This window comes from Amblyomma mixtum, chromosome 2, assembly GCF_055824585.1.
Source record: "Amblyomma mixtum isolate Tamu chromosome 2, ASM5582458v1, whole genome shotgun sequence".
NCBI classification, from domain to species: Eukaryota; Metazoa; Arthropoda; class Arachnida; order Ixodida; family Ixodidae; genus Amblyomma; species Amblyomma mixtum.
The window spans coordinates 110,502,711-110,525,583 of record NC_143013.1 but is presented as its reverse complement, the minus strand read 5'-3'; the positions used below and the strand labels follow the sequence as shown (position 1 = coordinate 110,525,583).

At 47.6% G+C, this 22,873-nt stretch overlaps 1 protein-coding gene across 2 annotated transcripts in view; it reads left to right on the top strand.

The window, feature by feature from the left end:
• LOC149360560 (sushi, von Willebrand factor type A, EGF and pentraxin domain-containing protein 1-like) overlaps positions 1 to 22,873 on the top strand; it is a 149,403-nt gene extending 126,530 nt beyond the window's left edge. For both annotated transcript variants that reach the window (XM_089569321.1, XM_089569322.1), the window contains exons 9-13: positions 8,876 to 8,966; positions 15,297 to 15,409; positions 16,608 to 16,781; positions 19,572 to 19,745; positions 22,743 to 22,873. In XM_089569321.1, the coding sequence (XP_089425447.1) occupies positions 8,876 to 8,966; positions 15,297 to 15,409; positions 16,608 to 16,781; positions 19,572 to 19,745; positions 22,743 to 22,750 (560 nt within the window). In that variant the 3' untranslated portion in view covers positions 22,751 to 22,873. The remainder of the gene's footprint in view (positions 1 to 8,875; positions 8,967 to 15,296; positions 15,410 to 16,607; positions 16,782 to 19,571; positions 19,746 to 22,742) is intronic.

Below are 22,873 nucleotides of genomic sequence, written 5' to 3'. Positions count from 1 at the left end.
CCACCAGTGGTCCTCCGGTGTCCGGGCGGCGACATAAGTCAAGCGGCCGCCACTGTCCCCAATTAAGCTGGTGGCAGTGCTCGTTCTGTGCGGCGGCGTCTTCTGCGCGCGCCCGCTTCTTGAGCCCGCGTTGTCGAGCCCCGGGGCCATACCGGACGCCAGTCAGCTGCACCGTCAACCGCAACTCCCATTCATCCGGACGCACCGGACTCCGCTTCGTTCGGAGCTTAATTGGGCCGCAAGTGGTGTTTGTGAAGCCGCGGTGAGCTGTCGGCGTAAGATGAAACGGCGGCTTGACCTTTTTATGCTCTTGGCTCTGTGCACTGGCACAAAGCGGCCGCGGCGAGAAACACGCGTCCTTCCCCAAAAGGGGACAATGGGAGGCTTGGGTGAGCCCGCTTTGCTGCTGGCTGCTGCCCGCTTTGCGCTCTCCTCGCAGCCCCCCCGCCGGGGGCTCTCCGGGGTCTGCAGCGGCGACACCAAAGGCGACAGAAAGATGGGCGCTCCTAATGAGGCCGCGCGCATCCACATCTCTCCTTGGGGCCCGGTCAACGACGAAGCCCCCCTTCCTTAGCCGTCAAGAAAGGCGGGGGGAGGGGGGAATAAACACACATGGCGCATGCTAGCCCTCTACACACACGTTCGATAGTTTTCAGCTGATCACTCACATTAGTGAAGTTATAACCTTTTCTGAATAATCTCTTTCCATGTGACCCCAAATTAAGACTGCCTTGAGCCAGCCAGACCGCACTACCCATTCAGGCTTTCTGAGTGTAAATGCCTGCCATCCCCGGCAGCATTTTTGCCCCCTTGGTATCTAGTAAAAAGCCGTAACATACGATCGGTGGTTAGTTCTGCGCATTTAGTGTGCTGCCCTCGTGCGATTACTCCTCTTGATCTGAATATCTAGTATAGGTCAGCGCGATTATGGAGAAGTACAAGATACGAGGAAACAGACGAACACAGCACCGACTATCAACTGAAGGTTTACTTCCGTGCAACTAAGTATAAGTCCTTAGATGACACCAGTTGAGGTCCCCCCTTGATCTCGTAGAGGGGAATTGCTGATGAAGATGATTGTTTTAGGATTCTTGACGCCTTGCAGATTCGAATTGCTCGATCACATTGCAAGAGGACACTTCTGGATAGGTTAACTTTTTATAGCAATTAAAAGCACAAAGGAAGATACAAGCAAGGAGAAAGCATATCTGCACTTGGCTGACTCGATGTGACGAAACCAGCCCTCGGTCCTGCCGAAAAAGCTGGTTTTATACCCTATGTCCCCGCCCTCGGTGGGGAGAATAACCAATCAGGTACTGTGCAAACATCCACCCAATAACTTATTGGGGAAAGGAAAGCATCACCAATCAGCAATTTGGAAAGGATAATACAACCAATGAATTATTGGGGAAAGAAGGTAACCCATCCTGACAAACACTGTACACATATGTACACTTTCTACCACCAGGATTTTGGAAACTTATGCTTTCCTGCTGCGAGCTTCGCGAATACTCTCACTTTCCCAACGTCCGGTTGGCCCAAGTTCAAGGAAAGTCACTTCAACCCATCTGTTCCGCATCGTGGCTCCCCATGCCTGCAGCTAACGTGGCAGTATCCTGTTGACCATGCTTCAAGCTGTCAACGCACGCCACTGCAGACATGAAAGCCAGGCACTGTGACGCGGGTCCGCCTCGCCGTAAACACGTGCACACAGGATGCGACCTAACGACTCCGTCCATGAGGGGAGTTTGACATTTCCCGTAATCCTCCGCTATCCGGCGCCCCCTGTATCCCGCTGGGTTGAGCTCACCCCCCTTCTGTGCGGTTGTGCGGAGGGCCCAAGAGAAAGAACGTAATGGGCATTCCGCTAACGCGACCGGATGCGGCAAACAAAATACAGCACCGCGAACGTCACTCCTCCCAACCAAGATTGTCCCACATACACTTGTTGTCAGTGGGACATTAATGTTCAGCCATGGTGTCCGACAACAAAACTACGTACACATACACGCACACGTACGCTGGCTTTCCAGTCAGTCCACTAACACGTACAGTCGGGGACAAAAGTCTCCGGACCACGTGTGTTAGGAATAAAAGAACAATTCAAAAGACGTTTATTCATCTTTCCGTTACAAAGGAGCACTGGGTTAACAAGAGGCCGTGTTGCTTGTTTCGTGTCCAACACCTCAGTCTGTTGTTCTTCACGCGCCGCGCGAGCACTCGTCCTCCTCATCCTCTCCTCACATCACTCTCTCCTCCCACGGGCGGCTCGGGTTGCTCGGACTCAAAGTTCGGGTTGCTCGCCCTCCGGCGAAGCTTCCCCTTCATTCGTGCCTAAACATGTTCTATGATATTCATGTGCGCACCCTTCGCACACCACTCCAGGCTCCTTACCCCTAGTTTGTCTAAAAGACTCGACAAGACCTTTGCTCTGTGAACGGGGGACAAGTCATTTTGGAATAGATAATACCCATCGGGGTGTGGACCATTCAATGCATAGGGGTTCATCTCGTTTTCTAGCAATGTGCAATACGCAGCACTCGTAAACCTCCTAGGGATTCTTACAATTTGACTTAGGCCTTCCCACGAAATAGCCGCTCATACGTTTATTGATGTGCGTCCACTTGCGACCACCTTCTTGATGTTCTGAGGACAGAAGCGCGTGTTGTCCATGCGCCATACTCTCTTCTGCTGGTCCCAGTGAGTCGAGAAAGTAGATTTGTCGGTGAAGATTACATATTTCTAGTCCTCCAATCTCCAGCTACGGTGATCGACAGAAAACTTCAGGCGAGCAGTTTTGTTGGCAACTGTTAGAAGGGGCTTCTGAGCGGCAGTGCGAATTCTGAGTGCGGCTTCCCTTAGCCTTCGCCGTACCGTGCTGTCGCTTACATGTTCCAGGCCGAGAGCACTGCGCACATCCTTCGCACTCTGAAACGGCTTCTCGTTGACTGCAGCAACAATCTGTAGGTCTTGATTCATCGATGTGGCAGGGGGTCGCCTTTTTTGCGGCGCATCCTTACTTCGTCCTTCATCTCGATACGCTTGCACTATCCTGTTCACAGTCTTCAACTGACAGCCTGTCAAGGCAGCAATGTTCCGCAGCGAGTAACCTTTCTTAAACAGTTCAACGACTTCTTCCCACTTACTCAAAAACACTCGAAACATCGTTGGGCTCTGAAACACAATGCTAAGAGCAGACAATCATGGTGTGTTTTTATAAGCATTTTTGAACGAAATAAGTCAAAAGAGGCGCGTCGGCCGTGACGTAGCCTTTTATTACTTGTTCATGATTGATTTCAACGCTTCTCGGGAAGGTGTGACTGGCCATACTATAGGCCATTTCAAATGTTGGCAGGAAAATATTTGTTACTCTATGCTTGCCAATATCAAAGAATCGGGCCAGACCACTCTGCTCCACACACACACACAACGAGCATAAAAAGGTTAACAGCGGTATTTTTCGCACAACTGCAGGCGACACACTGCCACGTTCTGCGTGCCATAATTGTCTTGTCATCGCTAGCAGCCGCTGACACGCAATCAGCTGCCGTTTCGCAGCAACGTTAGCGAGGCGGGAGTGCCAGCAGTTAGCGGAACCGCGGCGCCCTTTCCACTTTGTTTCGTACAGCGGCCGCCGCATTTCGCTGCCAGTAGGGTTCGAGGTTATTGGGCACGCGCTCTTTAAGTCACTGCATAACGAGATAGGCTGTCGGCCAAGGACGGCAGTAGGCGACAGCGAGCGGAAAGGCTCAGAGCAGCTACCCGCTGCTGTGAGGGAATGCAAAATACATATTTTTAAATAAAGAAGTGGTATACATTCCAATCAAATGTACACAACGCAAACATTTCCGAAAGCAGTAACTGTAGTGGTGCCCTAAATGGTGAAAATACAACAAATGTGTCAGAAATTCTTTTTCACTTATTTCTGTCGTCCTCATCGAAAATTTCGGAGCTGCAGTTTCTCTCCCCAGTTGATGTCGCTGGAACTTGATGTCGCTTCTCTCTAGCCATCGAGCCCCGCCTTCACGACCTAAGTAAATTGATATTCAGCTACACTTTAAGTGCAAGCACGCTCTACTTTGTGCGGCGTCTTGCGCATTGAAACGATGTATTAAAGTAGCCTCCGGTTCCGACCGCAATCGCTCGTCAGCATTTGTGCTGTACAGCGACAGCTGTTAAGCGCCCGTTCCTGGGTTATCGTCGTCATCGTAGTCGAAGTAGTATGTTGTCGGCGTTACCGGTAGGCGAAGTTGCCGCGGAAACCACTCGAAGGGTGGTTTACCTTGGAAGGAGGAGAATATGACGGGAATGGAGGAATGCTTACCTGGTGGATGGTGGTCACCACCGGAACCAACCGCAGAGGGGTTACCGTGAAAGGAGGAGGGTACAGCCACAGTGTAAAAAGACGGAACCGGTGAGTGGTTGTCACGGGAAGGAGCCGCAGAGCAGCTACGCTGAAAATGGGAGGAGTGTTATAGTGGAAGGAGGAGGGTGCGGCGAGAGCGGAGGAATCCCCAACGAGTAACGGGAAAAAACTGAGAAGAAACTTTCACTTGCGTTAAATGTATTGAACAACTGAAAAAATTTTGGTACGGGTTTCACGTAGTTAAACCGAGGAGACGTGCGAAAGGAGGTGTTCATTCTTCCATTGGAGGGGGCACTTCAGCTCAGCCTCAAGGGCATGATGAGATATCTTTGATGGGTTTGTGACCATGTGTGCGAATTACTCATTCTCTACTGAACATTCACAGATGGCGGCGGGTCCTCATGCCACTACCAGGGCAGTGGTGCAGCGGTTAAGCGATGCAACACTGCACTGGCAGTGGATGTTCCTATCACAGCCAGCGGATAGTGAGATTCATGTTGCTCTTCTCGAGCAACCTCTCGCGGAGCTGGCGTGACACTCCACCGAATTTAACCAGGCTTACCCGAGTTACTACCCGAGCTTTACTCGGGTAATCTCGAATAGTAACTCGGTTTGCTATTCAACAGCACAAGATACGTACGGTGAACGATGAATTTACGTACGACGTTGACAAGTTTCTTGGTCGGTGTTCGGAACCGTATGAGTGCTTTCGCTCGGATGGTTAATCTCTCGGACCTTCAGACCCTCAAATCCAGACGCACAGAATGCAGGCTTATGTTCTTATACCTCCTGTGCAATAATACGACACAGATAAAAAAGGATACCTTACCCCTGTACCACGAGCTAAAACACGCTTTAACCACGGGACAATTCTACAATAGTACCAGGCTTGTACCGATTCATTTAAATATTCCGATTTCTCTAAGACTGTGTCCGATTGGAATAGGCTGCCTCAGAATGTTGTTGACTGTCCTGAAAGAAGTGGAATTTATTGCCGCTTTGAAAAGTTTGAATGTCTAATCGTTCCTTGCCTTTGTTTTGTATTTTTGGCATCATTCATGTGTGTTTCCCACTCCTGCTTATACTCCAGAAGGAGTCTGCAGTATTCCTAAGTAAAAAAATAAACAAATAAAGGCAGTATTGAAACAACTTAATCGGAGCAAAAAGGGTCGCATCGGGGCTCAACTAGCAATTTCGAATTACAGTCCACACTTTCGGCCTAACACCAGCAAAGCAAACACGAAACCTTGTTGTCCCGGCATGCGCGCGGCCCATGAAGTGGTTTTTAAGAAACTCGCATGGACGGTAGCGTCAGCTTTCCTTCTAAGTAATATTTAGAAACTCGTATGGTCCGTGGCTAGGGCGAACGGGATATACACTTCTGATTTCTCTCTGTTTGCCGGTCGTGTTACATCTTCTGCGCATATCCAGACAAAAGCCCCAGCAGAGCCATAGAGTTTCTAAATAATAACCTGAGGGGAACCAGGTAGGCTGGCACTTCATCCTTGCTTCCTCCACCAAGGACACCCTAGGCATGCCGGGAAGACGTGGCTTCGATTGACATTTGGTGTCTTGTTGACTGCTGTGTTTTTTTTTGTTTTCTTCAGTTCTCGTTTCATAGATGTTTAGTGCTGTTTGACGTGATGTTATCCACCTGCATATTTAGTTGATTTGAGATCCGAGGCACCCATAGGCTGCAAGAATTGCAATGCAAGAATATGGTCCCCGGCAAGAATGCACACGTACAATAACTGTGCTCTGTGCGGCGAATTTCGCATATTTAAATTTCTTTCACTGTGAGGAGCATCGCTCATTTCACATAAACCAGTATGTGTGTCTACTTACCGTTTCATTGAAGAGGGGACATTTAAGCTGCTCTAGATGATAAGCTCAAGTCCGCAGTTAATTTGTGAACTGCTATCGGCGTGGATCATTTAAGTGTGGATGAGAAAAGGTTGAAAAAGTGCTCCGGCGCAGAAGAGAAGGGTGCATACAAGGGAACAAACACATCAAAAAGCGTGTTTTAATCCATCGCCTCGTCCATTTTGGCGCGCAGAAACACGTTCTCGTATGGATCAACAACTGGCCAACAACACAATCTTGCTAATCAGGAACGTAGCATGAATCCGGCTGTCGTCTACTTGTGGTAGGGCAGGTTTCCGCTTTTTAATTCATGTTTTTCTTCGCAAAATCAGTAAGCGTAGTGCCAGGACATGGTAAGAGTCGGCACATTGCACGCGCGAAGAAGTCACTTATTGAGACGTGAGGGTTCAGGCAACTTTCTCATGGCGCAATCATATACGCGCATAGGGCACGAACGCTCAACAGACGACGACAAAGTAGAATGTTGCTATTTTTCACAGTGACAAAACGGCACCCTTAACAGTTTTTTTTTTGAAAGAATATATTTACTTCAAAATGTGTATCTTCAACACAAAAAGAAAAAATTTGTTTTCGACGGTAAGTTATATACACGGTGTCCGGGCTAACTTTAGCCAAGGGTCAAAAGATAAAATACTTGAAGCTAGGCCAGGGAAACCACCTACATACTTACCAATCGGCTTGCGCATCGTAGACAATTTTTTGTTTCTCAATTAATTATTTACCAGTTAAGATAACTTTTCTCAAATCGTACATATCGACTTTAGACAGCAAATGTGAATAGCAAAGTTTTAGAGCACTTTCAGAACCCCCCATTCTATTCATTTGCGATAAAGAACACTGCACGTGTATCGCTTTTCCGAGCTCAAAAGAAAGTCCACGAAATAAAAAAAATGACATTACTAGCGCATTCGAGCGCCACTATTGTGCTGCTCCGAATCCTGGCTTGAGTGAAAGAAATAAGCAGCCGGCAAGGCGCGATGGCCTCATTGCTTCGGCAGGCCATATGTCGACGGTGGTTGCAGAGCAACTTGCGCCGTTACGCTTGCAGACTGGCTCTCGCGGGCGTCGCAACCACCGTTGACATATCGGCCTGCCGGAGCAGTGGTTTTGTCGCGCCACACCAGCAGCTGATTTCGTTCACTCAAGCCAGTATTGACAGCAGCACAATCGTGGCGCGCGAATGCTCTAGTCGCGTGATTTTTTTTTTTGTATGCCTCGGACTTTCTTTGGTGCTCGAAAAAGAGATACACGTCAGGCTTTCCCTGTCGCAAATGAATAGAATGGGGATTTCTGAAGGTGCTCTCTAAGTCTGCTGTTCACATTTGCTGTCTAGAGTCAATATTTACGCGTTTATAAAAGCTGTCTTAATTGCTAAATAGTTAATCCCAAAACAGAAAATTGCCTCTTATGCGCCAGCCGGCTGGTAGCTGCATGTTAGTCGTTTCGCTGGCCGAGCTCAGATATCTTATTTTTTAACCCCTGGCTAAAGTTAGCCTGGACGCGCTGCATATGTTGGCAGGAGAGAAAGCACTCTCTCACCGGGGTCAAATTCGTTGGTCGTTTAGGCCTATTGGCTTTTCTCTTAATTTATTGCAACGTATATACCAAGATCTTATTATGGGACATTTTGAATGTAAGACAATGTTCCCTCGAAATAAGTTTTTTTGCGGAAGTTTATATATGCGCAGCCTTGTTTTGGGCTAACGCTACCCGCCACCGTGGTGGGACAGTGGTTATTGTGCTCGGCTCCTGACTCGAAAGACGCGGGTTCGATCTCGGCCGCAGGGGATGCGTCTCGATGGAGGCCAAATCCTAGAGGCCCGAGTACTGTGGGATGTCGGTGCACGTTAAGAAGCCCAAGTGGTCTGAATTATCCGCAGCCTTACACTACGGCGTTCCTAATAGCCTGAGTCGGTGTGTGACGTTAAACCCGATCAACCAGACCAAACCAAACCAATCACTAGCCAAGCCAAATAAGAAACCCGGCAGTCCAGGTGTGGATGAGGAGCTAGTTAAGAAACTCGCTAAGAATGGGGCGCCAACTTGCCGCCTATGTATTTTGGAGGAACCCGATGATCAGATTACTGGTATCACGGCGAAGCGGTTACGCCTAGCACCTCCATAACCGAGTTAATTCGGTCATCCAGGCTTCATCATAGGGTCGAGAGATGAGGCGGTCGGCTAAAGCAGTGAAAATGGCAGTGTCATCCCACTCGCTCGACCCTCGGTCGCAGGCAGCGCGCGTATGAAAATGAGGCGGTTAGCACCACGCCTGGGCTAGACAGAGATCGCGAAGCCGATAAGTCAGCAGTATAAGGCGGCCGCTGCTAGGCGCCGCTGGCTGCGCTGAGAGTGACTCAATCCAGTGTTCGCGTTGCATTCCGACCCTATGGTACGATGCAGGCAAGAACGACCAGTTCAAGCAACTACAAGCGAATTCAAGAGCCCACACATGCTAATTCCACACAATACACTCTATTTCTTTTTATTTGCTCGGTGTGCGCCCTTTTTGCGCAGTGTAAACCAACTACTTGACATAACAGTTACAAGAGAACTGTTTGGAAAGATCTTCATTTCACAAGAACTTCTGCTGTGCGCGTGTGAACCGTTTTTCCTTCCTTGCAGTGTGTATGGAGCCGCGAAGCCTGGCCATCCACTCGCAAGTGGAGCAAGGAGACGAGTACCAGGAACAGGTCTCCGTAGGCACCACGCTCACGTAACTATACATTCTCCATTCACTTTTCTCTTTCCTTTGGGTGCAAACCGGATCTTCAAACATAAAGTGAATCCGAAGACGCGGATGCACTATTTCTTCCTTTGAGGAGCGAGAGAGTACTTTGCATCTTGTTCACTAATATATAGTCATCTGGCTCCAGTTCACAAGAATATGAATCACGAAAGCTGCATATCACAGCTGATTGTACCAAGGCAAAATATTGTCTTTTGTTCAGGAGCTCTTCGCGTTTCATTCCAGTCCGATATGAACACCTGAAAGGAAGTATTAAGCTTAGCCTGAACTTCGTCTGATTTGAATCCATGGCCCTCATAAGCAGCGTTTCGTCAACCTGAGGAATTAAGCTGTCTGGTGAACAAGAAGGCTGCCATCAGGATTTAAAAAGTCTTGTAGCGTTGTTCTGGTAGCATATCCACTACGCGCCGCGTCGCCACGCATGAGAGCGAGAGAGAGAGAGAAAACTTTGTTATGCGTCCCAGGTTCGGATCCCTGGTGAAGCTGGGTGGGTTAGGGCTGTAGGTCGGTGACGGGTGATGAATGCCCATCACGTGGGTGATGCAGGTCACCAACGATGGTCGTAGTGTTAGGCGTTGTGCAGCAGGAGAAGCGGCCCAGCTCTTCCAGCAGTGTGCTTCGGGGGGGCAGGAATTTGCGTCGTAGGTCGTGTTGTGACTGAGTGGCGATTGAACCGGACAAAAAGATTAGGGGAAACTTAGGCTACACCTTAAGGGTATGACGCCGCGGCGATATTGGATATTTACTCTTAATTAGAACCTATTCCCAGTAACACATAATGATTAGCATACACCAGTAGGCACTCTGTAACAGGTGATACAGCACAGGACACACATGATCTCCTTTAAACCAAGTCAAACGATCTTACCTCAATGGCCTAGGGCTAGTGTGTTAGACTCGCAATCAGATCATGGGTTGGGTTCCCAGCTGATTACCCCAATTTTAGTTTCAGAGTAATTGGTTTTCTTAACATGCTTACGTGTCATAACATTTCAGTCATGTTATCAAGTTATAATCACAATGTAGATACAGTTTTAATCAATTTAACTCCAAAGCTCAATATGTGACACCACAAATCTTCTCGACCGATCCTGAATTAGTGTGACAACGCGCACTCAGTTTAATCGGAACGTTGTCTCTAACGCTGCTGCGCTCACAAGCATGCATACTGTCATGGTAGACGCCACGTACCTGACCACCGATGTGGTCAGGGGGATTGAGTATATGGTGCTTGTAGAGGTGAGAAGGTAGGTAATAAGTGTCCCGCTCTGTGATGTAACCATTGATCTTGTGAAATTAAAACCAACGTCTGGCACGGTTCCACCTGGTGCCACACACGTTCTCTGTGGCGAATTTTACTAGAAGCTGGTGCTTGTGTCGCGTCCTTAGTACGTTGTGGAAAGATGTCGAGCAAATGCTCCTGAAACAGTTTGAATTTGGTGAATACGCAACGTAATATTGTGTCGAGTGAGCTGTAGGGATTGATTTGATTGCTTCTACAGGCGGTACTAGTACTGCGACTTCTTCAGTCAATTTCTCCGCCATAGCGAAGCCATTTATAAAAAGCAAACCTCAGCATTCCTCGCTCAATTTCGTATAACTAATGTGTCGTGAGAATGCCTCGAAACAGGAATCTTGCTATTAGTTGTAATCACTTATCGCTCCGTTCCGTATGATGGAGTTAGGAGGAGGCGAGAAGCATTACTGCAGATTGGGCGAGTTGGTTAACATACATCTTGAAAAATTTAGCGCGACACACAAGGACAGAAAGAGTAGACGACACGAGCGCTCGTGTCGTCTACTCTTTCTGTCCTTGTGTGTCGCGCTAAATTTTTCAAGATGCGAGAAGCATCCCTCCGAGGTGTTTCTTCCCGAGTGGAAAAGCAGCATGTTCTATGGAGCTTTGCGACACCTTTGCCCCCATCAGAGGTGCGAGAAGGGCACCCCTGCCAGCGTAATGTTCCGAGTAGCCCAGAAGGTACTGTAAATTACCACACGCACCTCACACGGAGAACAGCCGAAGTGATATCAGTCCTGTTTTGAGCATACAAACCAAGCCAAGGGAGTCCAAGCCAAGCCCGTTCGTATGCGGTTTAATAAGCCGGCGTCTGCTCCCCTGGTCGCGGAGCGCCGGTAGGTTGGAGACCACAATGCTTCAAAAGTTCCGTCACCGTAGCTATCGAGTACCACATGTCGTCGTCAGGTCTTTTTTTCCAGACTCAGCAGACATATTCATAGGCGAGGCTGTCTGCAACTTTACTGACCCATACGCCTATGTGGAAAGGCCCCGTATGAAAGCGGACAGCGAATTCTCGGCGGTGGCTACTCGCAGAGTATCCTGACAAAGGCTTTTCGAGGCAAAGCCTTGCTATAGAATTTGAAAATACGGCTTCGAGTCGGTAATCATCAATATTAGATCAGCTGGGAAAAGAGATTTTCTCAAGCCCCCCTTTTTCAGCCATTGAACAAAGACACAACTCTGGTAAGTCGGAAGATTTCTCATAGGCGGCTCCGCCTGCTCCTTTGATCTCGTTCACAGAGCCGTTCGTAGCGTCATGGAAAGGGTATACCAGATTTTTAAATGACCAAGTACCAAGGAACGTGCTTCCGCCGGAGGTGAATTCGCTTTGTGTATGCGTAAGAGGGGGATGAGGTCAATGACAATAAAGTTCTTTTTGTTTTTTTTTAGAGGGGGGGGTTGTGTTTTTTTGAGGGGGGGAGGCCATGTGAAGAGCGTCAATCTTGCATTGTGGTAAATAAAAGAAACTGCAAAGGTAATCGTTCTTCCCAAAGAGAGGTTTTATTTTTTAATCGCTGGTATTACCTTTCAGTTCCAACCATGTTGCTGGCATGAAGTTTGGCAACGCCAAGAAGCGACAGCGGATACAGTACCCGGCGTTAGGTCTTGTGCGGAGATGATTCGCACGATGGCTCTTTGGTGGTCGTCTCTTATCCTTGAATGCAGTGCAGATTTACTCGTCTTCAATAAGAAGAAGAGGTTCTCGCACAAATATCTGCTCGCGAATAAGGCAACAACCCTTGCCGCTTGGTGCCGAATGAGTTGCAAATATCTAACAAAGCGGAAAACTCTGAGATACCTACGGCTTCAAACTTCTATCGTAATGTGCTGTTTTCTAAAGTTCGATGACCTCCTTTTGCAGTCCTGGTTGAACATCGTCGACTCGCACTGCGCACAATTCAGAGAAAATTTCAAACTGCTTGGAGAGGCTGCGGACGTCTCGAAACGGAATTTGTAATTCTTCTAGATTGCGCGACAGATCTGCGAACATATCGGAAGATATGTTTGGGCAATTGTTGTATCGACTTTAGAGTGAGACCAGATTGTTCACTGTTATATGGCGCTGCAAGTGTTTATTACGCCTCCAATCCACGAAAGTCCTCGTTCATTTTCTTTATGATTTTTTCCCCTTAATCTTAACGTTTCATATGTTCAGAGGATTTGCAAGGTATAAAAGGCACTTCTCATCTGGCAGCTCAGCAAATGGCTTATTTTTCACCTTCATGAACTGCCGATTTTCTGGGCGAAGCCTGAGAATTGGAGGACGCTTAAGGTTCGCCTTGAAGAGTGGAACGCGACAGTGTGTTGCAGCGCTGCCAGGGTATTACTCTTGTACGCATCAGTACACAAAGACACTTCACCAAGTCAAAGACCACAGCGCATTCACTAGGTCTACTTTTATTCAGTGCGAACCAACGAGCCTCCGTTCATCTACGTCTCTGTTCAGGAAAGAGTGCGCATTGGGGCGGGGGCCTTATGCTACGCAGAACCGGCCACCTGAATGGTTGCCGATTCTTGACGCATGTGTATGTATCCCGCAGTTTAGATGCGCTGGTCGAGTAGAGTGTACGAAGACATGACAATGTGTGTCTGCATCGCGCAATAGTACGCGAGTATGTGAAGCATTTGGTGGCGAAGCGGGTTTCATTTCCATTCAATGCAGAAAAATAGAGCCTTGGCAGCGTGTTTGCGCGTCTCCACCACGTAGTGTTAAACGCCTGGCTTCACTGCTCGTATCCAAACAATTATTTTTTTACCTGGAGATTATCGTGTTACAACGCTGACAACGCGAGTACTTGCTTTCCTTCAAAACCAGCTCCTTCCCGTCGTCGCGTTGAATATTTCCATTCATTTATGCGGTATTTTGTATTAAAGGGACACTGAGGAGAAACTGAAGTTGGCTTGTATCGACAGAATATCAGCTCCTGATTACAAAAACGCCACTCATACTGACAACAAAGCTCTTGTAACGTAGAAAAGAGCAAGAACCAAAATACAGGTATCGCCGCCACAGGCCAAACTCGCAAGTACAAGCGTGATGACGTCCTAGGACAAAACAGTGTTGCTAGAACCAATGGTTCTAGAACCAATGGTTATAGCAACACCAGGACACGAGAAGCCACGAATCAATGGGGCGCAGCAAATGCATGCGCAAATCTCCTTGACGTCGCCAGATGGCGCCACGTACGCGGCAGCTACGGGCGCTCCTGCAGCATCGGGACCAATCAGCGCCTGCTCACCGGCAGTAGGCGGGCTCCCGGTATTCCGCTAACTGTATCAAGGTACACGGTATGCTAAAGGCGTCTATTTGCAAGAATTTAGTTGACGACTTCGAGAACGGGATCCATCGTAACGCTGGCAAAACGCCGCTGCAAACGTACACGAAGCGACGGTAGCGACGGCCGCAATAGCCGATAGATGGCTTCAACGTGCGGCCGGCGGTAGCTTTCTTTTCGGCTGCTGCTAGGCCGCACTGCTGGCTGCCAGAAATCTCGAAGTCTGCGTTCCATCATGTGCACGTCATATTTCACGTCACTAAGTCCTGTGTCGTCATAAGAGAATCCCAAGTTTGAATCAGAGCAGCGGGAAAAACTTTTCAACTTCGAATCCAAATTTCTTAGAAATAAATGCATCTTTCGCAGCCGGCCAAGTGGCAACAAAGCCATGAAATGCCAAACTATCGGATTTTGCTTTTCAAAAAATTTTAATAGAGCTCTCCGCACTGTCCCTTTAAGAGAATCTGAGATTCCAGAGTTTTCGACAAAACCTACCTCACAACTGAAAGCGCTGAAATCAATCCTGAGGTTCTTAAAAGACTCGCGGCTGTTTTCGCGTCAATAAACTTGAAGCTTTAAGTATGCGCCCTCTGTTCTGTTCTGAAAGTGGACACCTAAAAAACTCAATTCGTTGCCGTTATTTTTTTATTCTCCGCTTTGTTCCCCTCCCCACGTGTAGTGTAGCCTGCTGGGCATCGCCTGCTTATCATCCCTGCCTTTTCGTCCTTCTGTTTCTCTCTTTCACTCTTATTCGCGGTGGACAGATAGCCCAGTTGATGTCAAGCAGATCTCCCAGCTGGTGCCGCGTGTTGAGGCGCTGAAAACTCAGCTACAGTCTGGAAAGAGAGAGGAGAAAGGTGGAGCAAGATAAGTTGCGAGTGTCAGAATATACTAGGCGTAGCCACCACCAAAGCAGTGAAGGGTGAACACATGGGTTCGACCTGCCGACCGATCGACCGACCGACAGACCGACCGACATGCCTGCCTGCCTGCCTCCTTGCCCGCCCGCCCGTCCGCCTGCCCATCCATCCATCCATCCATCCATCCATCCATCCATCCATCCATCCATCCATCCATCCATCCATCCATCCATCCATCCATCCATCCATCCATCCATCCATCCATCCATCCATCCATCCATCCATCCATCCATCCATCCATCCATCCATCCATCCATCCATCCATCCATCCATCCGTCCATCCGTCCATCCGTCCGTCCGTCCGTCCGTCCGTCCGTCAGTCCGTCCGTCCATCCATCCATCCATCCATCCATCCGTCCGTCCATCCATCCATCCATCCATCCATCCGTCCGTCCGTCCGTCCGTCCGTCCGTCCGTCCGTCCGTCCGTCCATCCATCCATCCATCCATCCATCCATCAATCCATCCATCAATCAATCAAATAATCAATCAATCAATCAATCAACCAGCCAACCAACCAATCAAGCAATCAATCAATTCATCCATCCGTCCATCCATCCATCCATCCATCCATCCATCCCTCCATCCGTCCATCCATTCATCCATCCGTCCATCCGTCCATCCGTCCGTCCGTCCACCCGTCCACACACACACCTGCCCACATAAACGCTTGGAGAAATCGGAGAAGGTGGCTTTTCAATATTACGCCTTGAAGTCCTCCAAAAGTTCATTTTCAATGTCCCAGCCGCCTGCACCATCCCCCCTTCTGTCGCGAGTGCAAGCTTCCCGGCTATGTTTTGCAGGTACCGTTGTGGGCCGGGATTCACTCCGAACGGGTTCAATACCTGGAATGCAACGTGCCTGCAACGTGATGACGGGTCACTGTACTGGGATATCGGTCAATACGACTGCAGACGTGAGTGCATTTTATTTAATGCTTCAGCATCAAAAGGGTCAGTGCAAGCGGAACTGGCAAGCGCCGTCTGTCAGCAACCAGTGGCATGAGGCCCACCTGCCGTGTTAGACAAGTGGCAACCAGCTCACCAGGCTACGAACGCACTTAGCATGCTACCTGTATGAATTTGGTATACTACCATGGATATACCGAACCAAAGTATTTCCTCTCGGATATAACGTACTTTTGTGTCTGAACCTCGGATGTAACGACCTTATCGTCTTGAACTCGGATATAACAAGCCTAAGTGTACCACCTCTGATATAACGAATCAAAAGGGATTTTTTCTCCTATTTTAGCCCGAAACAAGCTGAAATTTGCCTCTATCTACATAATACGCATTCTAAAGAGACAGGTCACTTTCCATTGAAACGGAGCTTTTATAATCTAGAAGAGACCTATTTCGCAAGTAAACTGCGTCAGCAATCCTACAGGCTATGCTAGGCCGATAAAAACTTCAAAATGCACGAAAAAAGTCCTCGGTATATACGCGACGAGTGTGAACCGACTGGCGGGAAAATTTTGAAATGCGATGTCCACAGCCATATGCGCATATTTTGCTGCCGGTCAGTCTTAACGTACGCAGAAAGAACCGGAGAAATTTTTAAAGTGAAAAATAATTGCACGGAGATGTCCTCAGTTTCCCTTTAACGCAACTACCTATTTCGCTCCATCGGAAACTTCGAACGGGGCTACTAGGACAGAAACTTCTCATCAGTGTGCGACGCCTTTTTCTGCCTCGTTACCGCTCTTAAAGTCAAGAGTTTGACGGAAGCCCGTCTGGTCGGGATGGGACATGACGAAAAAAGAACGGCACCGACCCAGAGAAAAATAATTGCATGAAAATGTCCTCAGTGTCCTTTTAACGCAACTACCTATTTCACTCCATCGGAAACTTCGAACGGGCTTCGAACTTCGAAACAGCCGAAACGACATTCCATATTTCTTTTTTGGTTGCTGCCGTTCTTTCTTCTTTTTTCGTCTCGTTACCGCTCTTAGTTGGCAAGTGCATGGTACAGTGAAGACCAGAATACTTGAACAATGCCGCACACAATTGAATTTTAAGCCGGGAGATGGTTGGCATCTGTGTGTATTTAACCAGGCTCGCAACAGGTGTGTTCGGATAGAAGTCGATCATATGACATTTTGACACCTGCAGCTGTTTCGTGTGGCCATCCGGGTGACGTCCAGAATGGCCGCCTTTTAGACTCTGAGTTCCAGTACCCAAGCCGCGTGCGCTACCAGTGCAACAGGGGCTACCGGCTGGTGGGACACGCCATTCTCTACTGCCAGTACAACGGCCAGTGGAATGCACCGAAGCCCGAATGCCGTGGTGAGTGCCCACCTGGCGCGAAGGTCCTCTTCGGGTTCATTCGCTTCATTGGGAGCCAGTGCTGGGTTTCGCGGCGGACAACCGCAGTCGCAATAAATAAATATTGTGTGGAAGGTCCACTGCGGCTGTCAGTAATAGCTGGCAGGTCTGACTGGTTAGAGAGGTGGGAGTTGTTAGAAAAGTAGCTGACATTTTAAGAACTTTTACTTTGAGGACTTTTGTAATACTTGCGACAGAAACCACATTTCAGGATCGGTAACAGGGGGCGATGCCTCCCATGGCGGTGCTAATTAGGATACATAATACAGGAATCATTCGCTGCGCGAACGAAACGGGGACAACGAGAGAGACCAATCACATCAGGAAGAGCGCTGCACTTCCAACAGATAGTTTTTGAAAAACCGAAGCCTAAGTACAGCCTTAGTGGTCGTCTTGTGGAAATCAGTCGGGTTCCAAAAATTCTATTTGATTAATATTCAGAACTAAAGATAGTGCGCTGATACATAAACTACCTGATAATCTGATAAGGTATGCCTCCACAATTTGTCTTTCGACTTAGGCTTTCCCGCGCTCCAAAAAAAAATGGTTTTTAGAAATATTATTTTGAATTTGCTGTCTCGACAATGGAAAGCAAGATGCCCACTCTTTGCTTCCTTGGCCAAATTGTAGTGCTCTCTAGCTCTTTCATTGAAACAATGCTGTGTTTGCCCGTTTTATACTCTATTACAGGGAAGCGGAATGCTGCAAACTACGTCAATTGTACAGTGCGTGAAACAGAGTTGGTGCTTGATAGCGCATACTGGCTTTTTTTTTTGTACCATCACTGGACATATTTTTGAAAGCTGAAACATCACGCCTGAAAATGGCGTGATGTTTATAGTTTCATTTATCATCATTCGGGCTCATTCTTACAGTGGCAGCGGTGGAAACGGGCAGTAGCTCTGCGGGCCGCCGGCGACCCAACTTGGGAAACTGCGCTGCCCTAATGCAACTCCGCGTCCCGCATTCTATATTCGCCGTCTGCAAGCCAGCGGCGGCGTAGGCAGCAGGACTCGTCTGCTTGTCGTCTCCCTTTGCTGTACGAGCTCGTTTGGTTGGCCGTGTTTGTAGATAAAGGGATGTAACATTATAATCAATAGTTCAAAACTGAGAAGGTGTCGCTAGGTAGTTTTCACGGTCATGCACCACGCTATATTTGACTAAAAACCAGAAAAGTTAAAAACACCCCTTATGGTAGTTTGGAATGGCAGTGTTTGTTTCCATATTAACTTCATTAAGGCTTGGCTTTCCAATATGACTGAGGAAAAATGTAGCCTCATGAGCTCAATCAAGAGCTCAGGGTTGACACTATGTTCTATGTCACAGTTCCATGCTCATGAAACACATAATCTGCTTTAATACATTGCGAGGACCACACTGAAAAAAGCCTGTGAGAATTAGGCCTAAGAGAGAGCTGTAACGGGGTGGCGACACAAACAAAGGAAAGTTAGGTATGGTTAGAGCACTGGAGGCTTCACAGGAGCAATTCAATTATGTAACGTAGTGTAGCGGAAAACGGCGACAAGTCGATATCTTGTACCGCGGCAGGCGCGCGTGAAGGAGCAGAAGTAACGGAGATCCAGAGACGATGGTAACCAAGCGGTCTTCACTCAACGCCATTATCATACGACTGACCAGAAGCGGACGAGACGCTAGGTGGCGGGGCGGATTGCACAAAATGGTATTTTCTTTACTCCATTTCGGCACTGGGGAGTATTTGACACAATTAACTCCCTTTCTAGACTGGAGTAAATGCTGGTAAATCCTCCTTTTAACTCCATTATTCCCTCATGGGAGTATAATGGACGACAGTCCACATTTTTACTCCCCACTCATGGAGTAAATGTTTTCACAAATGGAGTAAAAAGGGTGGCCGCCACCATTTTTACTCCCTTTTGGGTATATTTTTGTTTACAGTGTACGATGGTGCATCTGCCAAGAGGAGGAATTCCTGAATGCTGGACTACGAGCATAATACCACAACGAGCACCATGGGAGGCCTTTCTGGCAGATACTATGCGACTGTGATTGCCCCAAGTTTGAGAAAGCGTGCACTCTATATAAAACCTAAAGTATACTAAGGGAATCGGAAAGAGCTTAGTCGCTCAACTTAAGACATGGAAGTGGTAGTGTGCGACAGCACAGACTGCTTGGTTAAGCAGTAAAAAGATAGGTCGTTTGGCGAATGTGAATGCAACTGAATAACCACGCACGCTTGTTTTTACGTTCATAGCTATTTTCTGATGATGATTTATTCGCTGCTATTGAATATTAGAGCATACATACTATTCAAGCGCCATGGACGCTTAAATGCTGGTTGCTCGGTGTTCCTGCCCCTCATCCTGCTACTTTCTTCGCTTCTCTGCACCAAACTGGATGTGATAAGGCATTTTAACTCACCCTTACATTTTTAGTCTGCAAGTGGATCGTGTAGCTGCCGCAACAACTAAATGAGCCTCTTTTGTTAATTTTTTTCAGCTTTATCGCTTTCTCCCGATTTTAAGCAGAGAGCATTGCACCGATAATTATCGTATATTTTTGTTAGGTATGCGACCTTAGCTCGAACGTCCGATGAAAAGAAATTAGCACAGTGTTCGGTGATGCAGTAGACATAATTGGGCGGGAGTGTTTCGTCTGTGAGTTACTCTAATCATGCGACAGGTTTTTGTGGCCCTCTCTTTTTTTGCAATTGATATATCAAGCTGCTCCAACCTTGCTGCATTAAAGTTCAGCCGATGTTCTCTGGCGCAGTCGTGGATTGCGGCTACCCGGAAGGCATCGCTAACGGTGTTCTGCGCTTTCAAGGAACTGTGCTGGGGTCGAAGGCCAGATTCTCGTGCATCCGAGGCTTCACGCTGGTCGGCAACAGCACTCGCACCTGCGACGAAGACGGTAGATGGTCCGGTGAATCTCCATATTGTGAAGGTAAGTGTGGACTCTAATCGATGCCGACTCAGAAGAAGCTTATTTTCAAATTCACGCAATGGATCTTTCAACAATCGGTTGGTTTATTGGTTTATTGGGGTCTAACGTCCCGAAGCAACGCAGGCTATGAGGGACGCCGTTGTGATAGCCTCCGTAAATTTCGACCGCCTGGGGTTCTTTAACGTGCGCTGACATCGCACAGCACACGGGCCTCTAGAATTTCGCCTTCATCGAAATTCGTCCGCCGCGGCCGGGATCGAACCTGCGTCTTTCGGGTCAGCAGCCGAGCGCCGTAACCACTGAGCCAACGCGTCGGGGCCTTTCAACAATTATGTTTGCGCCTGTTCTTTTAGGGCGCCAGAAGGATGATGTTTTCAAAGTTCGGCATTATACAATATGAAGATCTTACCTTAGCTTAGCCCTTTATGAGACGCGAAGTTGTGAGCAATGCACACCGGCTGTTCCGAGCGGGATTCTTGTTCTTATCAGCTTTTTATGAAATATGCAAATTTTGAGTTCTCTAGAGTTATCGGTTTTCGAGATAAAAGTGGGACACAGGAGTCCCACCGCACCATGAGTGCGTTTGAGAAAGTGGGACATATGTGTCCCGCTGACCTGTGAAGCACAGTCGCTCAAGAAAAGAAGTAATTTTATTTTGTACAGAAGGGTGTGCATACCAACAACAAAGTACAGAGAATACAAAAGCCTACTTTCTATGATAAAAAATCTAAAATATATCGATCTATGTCCAGCACTCAGTCACTTTCAGAGAATGAACATAGCACAAAAGGGCTAAACACAGGATAGCACAAAATGGCATTACTTGCAGATTTCGTCAGTAAAAAGAAAGGTTGAAACTTACCCTTTATGGCGAATACCAGCTGAAAAGCGCGCCAAAATCTACTGAAAACCGCACGCAATGCACGCAAGGGGATCGGTTCGCTTGAGGCACAGGTATGTGCTGCCTCCGCTCGGCGCTCTTGTATAGAGCCATCAAGACAGCTTCTTTGAACATCCACGAGAGGGCAGTAAAAGCAAAAACGAAATTGATTCGAGCGGTTTTAACCCCAAAAGTCGGTGTAACCCCGAAAAAAGTGGCTATATGAGTCGCTAACGATGGATTTGCATCATCCTGATTCTCCGCCTTGTCGGCATGTATTTATTTCATTACCACGTAAGTCGTCCAGGAGTCTAAACACCAGCTCAACTACTTCCTGCATGGACAGAGACTTCCGTGCATGAAAGAGAATGAAACTCCCATCCACCGATGAGCGGCAAAAGAGCTTTACACTGGATATGCTTCCCGAAATATATGGATGAGGAATGCTGAATTTGACTATGCAAATTTTTTTTTTGCAAACAGTACACACAGGACAAAAGAAAATGATGTATAAAGCACATTTAAGAACTAGTCAGTAAAAAGAAAACTTTTGAAACTTGTCGTTCATAGTCAACCGGCTGGACAGAGTGCCAAAATCTGCTGAAACCAGCATGTACCGCGCGCAAGTAGAACAGTTCGCTTGAGACGCACGAGACGAGAAGTGCGCCGCTCAATACAAGATTGCTATTAGAACAGCTTCCTTGGACATCCAGGAGGTTGCAGTGGAAATTTAAGCGAAATTAATTAATCGGTTTTCAGCTCAAAAAGCAAAACATTACCATGAAAAAAGTGGGACGTATGAGTCCCCCTGTCCCACAAAGGGTTAGACGGATTATCTTCAGAACTTGAATTTGTGCAAAAACTTCGCTGTTGGCGTTAGCACTGATGCTTCAAAGCAAACTCTGAGGTTTAGAGCTTTCAGCTAATGCTGCTATAAAGGGCTTTCATCTTCATAGACAAAAGACCTTCTTCTAGTGGTGATAGTGGAGTCCCCAAATGCTTCCGGCTCATGAATCTCCGGTAATGCAGGCGGCGTTGTTGAATTGGCGCTGGTACGATCGGATACAACTCAGGTCCCTCTTTTTCCGGCTTTGCGGCAGAATTAGGAGGTTCAAAAATTCTACCTCTTCAGGCATACTGGCCCTTTTTCAGTTATGGCAGATGCAAGAATTCTTGTTTGGTTTGTCGATTTTGCTGGTTTAACGTCCCAAAGCAACTCAGGCTATGAGGGACGCCGTAGTGGGGGGCTCCGAAAATTTCTACCACCTGGGGTTCTTTAAGGTGCACTGATATCGCACAGTACACCGGCCTATAGAATTTCGCCTTCGTTGAAATTCAACAGCCGCAGCCGGGATCGAACCCGTGTCGTTTGAGCCAGCAGCCGAGCGCAATAACCTCTGAGCCACCGCGGCGGCGCAAGAAATCCTGTGTCGGTGTTTCAGTCACAATTATCATACAGAAGCGAAATATTGTTTTGTTCCAGAAGTAGGAAGCTTGCATTTTTCCACTTTTTCATTCCCCTTCGTCCGTCACTTATAAACTGAGTCGCTCTGGGACGTCAAAACCTATAAACCACACTTTTGCTGCAGCCTAATAATCTTGCTGGACACAAAAACAGCTCCGCGGCCCAACTTTATTGTTTGTAATCGCGCTAACTAGTCACACTGCTTTTGACGTCGTATGGTTGTAATCACTGAGCGCACCTTTGATTGCTGCCACCGTGCATAATAACAAAAGAAGTAAGGTCTTTGGTGGGTAAAGTCTTTCGAAACTGTGTTATTGAGAATTAATAGAACAAATAGAACGTGTTGTAAATGTAACATAATCCGCTATCATAGTAGTCAATGAATAATCTCTTGTGTAACATCACAAGCGTAACGAAACATTGGAACGAGGAAATGATTTTCTGTGGAGAAAAAGCAAAAAGGCAAATATTCCCTTCTTACATTCCAGCAAAATGTGTCAAACTCCCTGGGTCTGGTTTTGATGTCGTACGAAAAAGGGCGAAAGGGCCAAAGTTTTATGCTGTTTATTCCGTTTCTTGCACTCAAGCAAAATTGTTGATCTGTAATGACTTTACAGTATCCCTCTTGTTCTGTTTGGCTACAACTTTGCAGCAGCGTGAGCTCATGCTGGTGCAGTGAGCCAGAGTCGCAGCTGAGGACAACAAACTCCTGGATCAAGGAATGCCGACCACTACTCCCTCGTCCACCTCTTCCTGGCCCACTACCCCTAACCCCTATTTCAG